The sequence below is a fragment of the Esox lucius genome, chromosome 11 (assembly GCF_011004845.1).
Source record: "Esox lucius isolate fEsoLuc1 chromosome 11, fEsoLuc1.pri, whole genome shotgun sequence".
Lineage (NCBI taxonomy): Eukaryota > Metazoa > Chordata > Actinopteri > Esociformes > Esocidae > Esox > Esox lucius.
Window position 1 is genome coordinate 43837452 of NC_047579.1, and position 8095 is coordinate 43845546.

The 8095-nt window shown below is 52.1% G+C and overlaps 1 protein-coding gene across 1 annotated transcript; it reads left to right on the forward strand.

Annotated features, from left to right (window-relative positions):
- Positions 1-269: 269 nt before the first annotated feature.
- Positions 270-1601, forward strand: LOC117595241 (basic proline-rich protein-like; the record flags this gene model as incomplete). The annotated part of the gene is made up of 1 exon (XM_034295204.1): positions 270-1601. A coding segment is annotated over one exon (1332 nt), but the record flags the coding sequence as incomplete, so codon positions are not given.
- Positions 1602-8095: the final 6494 nt, after the last annotated feature.

Sequence of the window (8095 nt, forward strand, 5' to 3'; positions counted from 1 at the left end):
CTGTCCCGGCTCTCCCTGACCCTCCGCCGGCTCTCCCTGACCCTCCGCCGGCTTCCCTGTCTCCGGCTCCTTCGCCGGCTCTCCCACAGGGTTCTGACCCTCCGCCGGCTCCCCCGGCTCCTGCTCCTCCGCCGGCTCCTGCTCCCCCGCCGGCCGTCAACCCTCCGCCGGCTCCCCCGGCTCCTGCTCCTCCGCCGGCTGCCGACCTGCTGCCGGCTCCTATTCCTCCGCCGGCTCCCCTGTCTCCTATGCCTCCGCCGGCTCCCCCGGCTCCTACTCCTCCGCCGGCTCTTCCGCCGGCTCCGGACCCTCCGCCGGCTCCCCCGGCTCCTGCTCCTCCGCCGGCTGCCGACCTGCCGCCGGCTCCTATTCCTCCGCCGGCTCCCCCGTCTCCTATTCCTCTGCCGGCTCCTATTCCTCCGCCGGCTCCCCCGGCTCCTACTCCTCCGCCGGCTCTCCCGCCGGCTCCGGACCCTCCGCCGGCTTCCCCGGCTCCTGCTCCTTCGCCGGCTCTCCCACAGGGTTCTGACCCTCCGCCGGCTCCCCCGGCTCCTGCTCCTCCGCCGGCTCCTGCTCCCCCGCCGGCCGTCAACCCTCCGCCGGCTCCCCCGGCTCCTGCTCCTCCGCCGGCTGCCGACCTGCTGCCGGCTCCTATTCCTCCGCCGGCTCCCCTGTCTCCTATGCCTCCGCCGGCTCCCCCGGCTCCTACTCCTCCGCCGGCTCTACCGCCGGCTCCGGACCCTCCGCCGGCTCCCCCGGCTCCTGCTCCTCCGCCGGCTGCCGACCTGCCGCCGGCTCCTATTCCTCCGCCGGCTCCCCCGTCTCCTATTCCTCTGCCGGCTCCTATTCCTCCGCCGGCTCCCCCGGCTCCTACTCCTCCGCCGGCTCTCCCGCCGGCTCCGGACCCTCCGCCGGCTTCCCCGGCTCCTGCTCCTTCGCCGGCTCTCCCACAGGGTTCTGACCCTCCGCCGGCTCCCCCGGCTCCTGCTCCTCCGCCGGCTCCTGCTCCCCCGCCGGCCGTCAACCCTCCGCCGGCTCCCCCGGCTCCTGCTCCTCCGCCGGCTGCCGACCTGCTGCCGGCTCCTATTCCTCCGCCGGCTCCCCTGTCTCCTATGCCTCCGCCGGCTCCCCCGGCTCCTACTCCTCCGCCGGCTCTACCGCCGGCTCCGGACCCTCCGCCGGCTCCCCCGGCTCCTGCTCCTCCGCCGGCTGCCGACCTGCCGCCGGCTCCTATTCCTCCGCCGGCTCCCCCGTCTCCTATTCCTCTGCCGGCTCCTATTCCTCCGCCGGCTCCCCCGGCTCCTACTCCTCCGTCGGCTCTCCCGCCGGCTCCGGACCCTCCGCCGGCTTCCCCGGCTCCTGCTCCTCCACCGGCTCCTATTCCCCCGCCGGCTCCCCCGTCTCCTACTCCTCCGCCGGCTCTCCCGCCGGCTCCGGACCCTCCGCCGCCTCCCCCGGCTCCTGCTCCTCCGCCGGCTCCTATTCCCCCGCCGGCTCCCCCGTCTCCTGCTCCTCCGCCGGCTCTTCCGCCGGCTCCTGACCCTCCGCCGGTTTCCCCGTCTCCTATTCCTCCACCGGCTCCCCCGGCTCCTGCTCCTCCGCCGGCTGTCGACCCTCCGCCGGTTCCCCCGGCTCCTGCTTCTCCGCCGGCTGTCGACCCGCCGCCGGCTCTCCTGCCGGTTCCTGTCCCTCCGCCGGCTCTCCCGTCTCCTGACCCTCTGCCTCCCTGGCCTGTCCCTGCGGCTCCGCCTCCCCGGCCTGTGCCGGCGGCTCCGGGCGCTGAGCCTCCGCCGGTCCGGGTGTGGTCGTCCCGGTCTTGCGGTCGGGAGCCCGCGCCTTTGGGGGGGGGTACTGTCACGTCCTGGCTGTGCCCCTAGCCATCTCTGCGCTGGGCTCGGGGCATAGCCAGGACAGGACAGGAGGTGGCCTTTAGCCACCTCTACTCCTTTTTTTGGTTTCCCCAATTGGAGGCAGGTGTTAGTCATTGCCTCCAATTGGGGACCCTATTTAAGTTTAGTTTGTAGGCCCCAAGGCGTGGTTCATTTTGGTTTTGTTTATCCTGTGTAAGGAATACCCACGTCACTGGTTGCTGCTTTTTGTTTTGTTGGAGTCCTGCATTCTTTATTTTGTATTAAATGGATTACCTTACCTACCTCTACTCTGCGCCTGTGTCCTCTTCATCCCACAACCGTGACACATCCACATCACAGGCTATATTGTCTCTTGCCAGGCACCGCAGGAAAAACGCCCTGGAATGGCGAATCCATCCTTGGAAGGCCTCCACTTGGATGTCAACACAGGCCAGCTCCATTGCCCTTAGGAGGTTCTCTCTAGTGTATGGTTGTCTGTCATAAACCTTCCATCTCCACGATGAGAAGAACTCCTCTATAGGGTTCAGGGAAGGGGAGTAGGGTGGCAGACAGACGTTTAAAAAGTGGTTACTGTTGGTGGTGAACCACTCTCTGATTTGGTTTGTTCGGTGGAAGCGTACATTGTCCCAAATGATCACATAAATGTGATGTGCAGGCCCAGGATGGTGTTGTTGGCGGTCCAGGAGGATGTCTTTTAGCTCCTCTAGGAAGATGAGGAGACGTTGGGTGTTGTAAGACCCAAGGACAGCATGCCGGTGGACAAGCCCCTCCAAACCCATGGCCGCACAAAGAGTAATACAGTTTTTCTCAAATGCTAAAACACAAAAGCCAATCCTCTAAACCAAATGACCAGTTGTCTAAACACATTTACTAAATCTAGCCATAATTTTCCAATATCATGAACACATTTCACATGAAGACACAATTCACAAAACACAATCCTCCGTTCTCATAAATCTTAACACATTTTTCCTTGCTAAAACACAAGTTGCAAAAGAACTCTGCTCATATTCTCAAATGAAAGCTCATGTGATGCAAAATGCTTGCCACAGTCAGCAATATTTGAACACAATGAACACACCTGGCGTCATTCATTACACACAACGACTCAAAATTGAAGACACTTGTTGCTAATGCTGTGACCACATGTATAAAAGCAAGTTCAGAGTGCACAGTTTGCTGAAGATTCCAAACAAACACAATGGATGAAGGCAGAGTCAGAGAAGAGCTGGCCATGGAAGAAGAGGAGCAGGCCAACTAGGAAGAGCAGTTCAAATCAGAAGAGGAAGAGGAGCAGGCCAACGAGGAAGAGGAGTTCAAATCAGAGGAAGAGGAGCAGGCCAACAAGGGAGAGGAGGAGGCCAACAAGGGAGAGGAGAAGTATCTAGGGGTCTTGTTCACGAGTGAGGGAAGGATGGAACGGGAGATTGACAGACGGATCGGTGCAGCTTCTGCAGTAATGCGGTCGATGTATCGGTCTGTCGTGGTGAAGAAAGAGCTGAGCCGCAAGGTGAAGCTCTCGATTTACCAGTCAATCTACGTTCCTACTCTCACCTATGGTTCATGACCGAAAGGACAAGATCCCGGATACAGGCGGCCGAAATGAGCTTTTTCCGCAGGGTGGCTGGGCGATCCCTTAGAAATAGGGTGAGAAGCTCGGTCACCCGGGAGGAGCTCAGAGTAGAGCCGCTGCTCCTCCACATCGAGAGGGGTCAGCTGAGGTGGCTTGGGCATCTGTTTCGGATGCCTCCGGAACGCCTTCCTGGGAAGGTGTTCCGGTCCCGTCCCACCGGGAGGAGACCCCGGGGAAGACCTAGGACACGCTGGAGGGACTATGTCTCCCGGCTGGCCTGGGAACGCCTCGGTGTCCCCCCGGAAGAGCTGGAGGAAGTTTCTGGGGAGAGGGAAGTCTGGGCATCCCTGCTTAGACTGCTGCCCCCGCGACCCAGCCCCGGATAAGCGGAAGAAGATGGATGGATGGAACCATACACTAGAGAGAACCTCCTAAGGGCAATGGAGCTGGCCTGTGTTGACATCCCAGTGGAGGCCTTCCAAGGATGGATTCGCTATTCCAGGGCGTTTTTCCTGCGGTGCCTGGCAAGAGACAATATAGCCTGCGATGTGGATGATGTGATGTGGCCCGATGCAGCTCAGCGACATGATGACGCACAGTGATTGTTGTGTGTGTGTGGTGTGAATAAAGTAACTAAAATAACTTCACACCCTGATCATGTTTTCAAGAGTACTGTTGTGTGTAATAGATGTGTTGTGTTGTGTTACAGTAGTGTACATGCAGAATTTACTGTAGATTTATACTCTTCATATGAAACGCACAAATCTAAATGCCTAATCCCCTGCAGAGATCTAAGAAGATCCATTACTGTAAAGTTTCAAAAAATATGCATTGGCAGTTATGAAACAAAGAACCTTCTCACAAATTTAGCATGGTGTTTTCAATTGTTTTGCTGTAGTGTGTAATGATGTGTATAGTGTTCACATTTTTGAAAGCTTCGAGCTGCTCTTTTGGTGTGAAAGTTTGAGTTTTGAAGTGAGAAGGTGTGGTTGTGTATATGTAGCTTTAGAAAATGGTTTTGTGTTTAGACATTGTGGAACATGGAGGAAACATTTGTGAAAAGTATTTTAGCATTTGAGAAAAACTGTATTACCACCCCATTGGCCAGGAACCTCAGTGATGGCTCTTTGGCCAATGATGTTACGGCCTCTTTGCCTTCGTTTCTGCAGGTTGAAGCCAGCCTCATCCAGGAAGAGGTACTCATGAGGTCTGGCCATCGAGTCCAACTGTAATATCCTCTGTGAAAATGTGAAAGTGCACAGGTGTTCAGAACAACAGTCAATCAGGTAGCACAGTATTGTCCAGAAGTAATGTAGGCCACTGAGCAACACAGTATGTCCACTAACTGTACTGTGAACATGGATGTATACTTACTTGCGCATACTCGTAACGTAGGTCTTTGTGTCGCGCTCAATGGGAACCCTATATACCTGTTTCATCCGCATCTTTTGGCGCCGGAGAACTCTGTCTTTTGGCAATGACTTTGTCTCTGATCTCCCGGAGTCTGATGAGGTTGTTCTCACGAACCATATCCACAATGAGGGTTTCTTGTGCCGCTGTAAATATGGCAACCCTCCCACCTCTATGTGGCATTCTTTCAACTCTAAAGAAAGAAACATGTGTTGTCAATTGACATGTTTTACAATACAGTAACAACTGATTTGAAACCAATAGACTACTTTCACAGGCTTGTAAAATTGTATTGTGACAAAGAAAGCAATAGAGTACAATACCTGTTGTGTTGTCTGAATGCCCTGATAATGGTGGCCACGGTGGACCTACTCAGGTTTGGATGGACTCTTAGTTCTGCTTCAGCCATTGTCATGCCATGGACAATGGCATCTCGTCCGTAATGATGGTGCAAGGTTGTCTTGCTCTCCCTCCTGGACCTTCTCCTCTCCCTTGTTGGCCTGCTCCTCTTCCTCCTCTGATTTGAACTCCTCTTCCTCGTTGGCCTGCTCCTCTTCCTCCTCTGATTTGAACTCCTCTTCCTTGTTGGCCTGCTCCTCTTCTTCCATGGCCAGCTCTTCTCCCTCCTCTGACTCAAATTCCTCTTCCCCTGACTCTGCCTTCATCCAATGTGTTTGTTTGGAATCTTCAGCAAACTGTGCACTCTGAACTTGCTTTTATACATGTGGTCACAGCATTAGCAACAAGTGTCTTCAATTTTGAGTCGTTGTGTGTAATGAATGACGCCAGGTGTGTTCATTGTGTTCAAATATTGCTGACTGTGGCAAGCATTTTGCATCACATGAGCTTTCATTTGAGAATATGAGCAGAGTTCTTTTGCAACTTGTGTTTTAGCAAGGAAAAATGTGTTAAGATTTATAAGAACGGAGGATTGTGTTTTGTGAATTGTGTCTTCATGTGAAATGTGTTTATGATATTGGACAATGATGGCTAGATTTAGTAAATGTGTTTAGACAACTGGTCATTTGGTTTAGAGGATTGGCTTTTGTGTTTTGGCATTTGAGGAAAACTGTAATTAGTATTTGATACATCAGAAAAGCAGAACTTAATATTTGGTACAGAAACCTTTGTTTGAAATTACAGAGATCATACGTTTTCTGTAGTTCTTGACCAGATTTGCACACCCTGCAGCAGGGATTTTAGCCCACTCCTCCATACAGACCTTCTCCAGATTCTTCAGGTTTCGGGGCTGTCGCTGGGCAATATGGACTTTCAGCTCCCTCCAAAGATTTTCTATTGGGTTCAGGTCTGGAGACTGGCTAGGCCACTCCAGGACCTTGAGATGCTTTTTACGGAGCCACGCCTTAGTTGCCCTGGCTGTGTGTTTTGGGTCGTTGTCAGGCTGGAAGACCCAGCCACGACCCATCTTCAATGCTCTTACTGAGGGAAGGCCAAGATCTTGCGATCCATGGCCCCATCCATCCTCCCCTCAATATGGTGCAGTCGTCCTGTCACCTTTGCAGAAAAGCATCCCCAAAGAATGATGTTTCCACCTCCATGCTTCACGGTTGGGATGGTGTTCTTGGGGTTGTACTCATCCTTCTTCTTCCTCCAAACACGGCGAGTGGAGTTTAGACCAAAAAGCTCTATTTTTGTCTCATCAGACCACATAACCTTCTCCCATTCTCTCTGGATCATCCAGATGGTCATTGGCAAACTTCAGACGGGGCTGGACATGCGCTGGCTTGAGCAGGGGGACCTTGCGTGTGCTTCAGGATTTGAATCGATGACGGCGTAGTATGATACTAATGTTTTTCTTTGAGACTGTGGTCCCAGCTCTCTTCAGGTCATTGACCAGGTCCTGTCATGTAGTTCTGGGCTGATCTCTCCCCTTCCTCACAATCATTGATGCCCCACGAGGTGAGATCTTGCATGGTGCCCCAGGCCGAGGGAGACTGACCGTCATCTTGAACGTCTTCCATTTTCTAATAATTGCGCCAACAGTTGTTGCCTTCTCAACAAGCTGCTTGCATATTATCCTGTAGCCCATCCCAGCCTTGTGCAGGTCTACAATTTTATCCCTGATGTTCTCACACAGCTCTCTGGTCTTGGCCATTGTGGAGAAGTTGGAGTCTGTTTGATTGTGTGTGTGGACAGGTGTCTTTTATACAGGTAACGAGTTCAAACAGGTGCAGTTTATACAGGTAATGAGTGGAGAACAGGAGGGCTTCTTAAAGAAAACTAACGGGTCTGTGAGAACCGGAATTCTTACTGGTTGGTAGGTGATCAAATACTCAACCGTCTGAAACTCAGCATTAAACTCTGCATGCACACTCAGGTATGTAAATCTTATAAAAATGTTAAGCTTTTCAGTGTTCAGTTTAACCCAGTGGTGGAACAGTTGTATGGGGAAATCCCTCAATGCAAGCACACTGGCCATATGTTTTTAGCTAGAGTGATGGAAAGTATGGTGATGGAAGACATGGACACGTTGATGCAGCAAATCAAAGTTTAATGCGGATAGGTTGTATGGCTGTGGAAGAGTAACATTTTAAAGCCCTGAAGATTACTGAATATTTAAAATAATATATAACGAAAGTCTATTGCATTATCTTCCCAATGTTTATTTATGATGTTTTGGCAAACAGACTGAGGAGTGGAGAAGATAATCATGGGAAAGTGTCACATTTTTCTTAGTTTTGGAACAGAGCAGTTGTAATTTAAATCTCTTGTTGCAGTTAACCTTAAATACTGCCAATGCAATGTTGCTGTAGTGGTTTGGCCCAACAACAATGTGTGTTCAAGAAGAATAATAAAATAAAATTGTGGATCTGCCTTTTATTGCTGTAGTCATAGCAAAAGTAATATAGTTTGTTTATCAAAAAATTCAAAATGATGTAGGAGGATTCACAGGATCAGTTAATTGATAGGATAAGACAAAATAATAACAAACATTTAAACCTAGTTAGTGTGTTACAAACATTCAGCCTGCAGGGCATTCTAAATCTGGGGTCGAAGGTGAGCCCCAGAGAGCTGACCCAAATGAAGTCCGTTAATCAAAGTGCCAAGTTGCAGACAGAATATCCATAATATGGATGTTCCATAAATAAGAGGCATATATTTGACTATTTGACAGAGTTGTTATCACAGGATGGTTTCCACTGGTGCTTCTGTGACTAGGGTCGGGTCATTTGGTCAAATTTATTTTCTTCTCTCATTGTACCAAATTATTGTAGGTAGG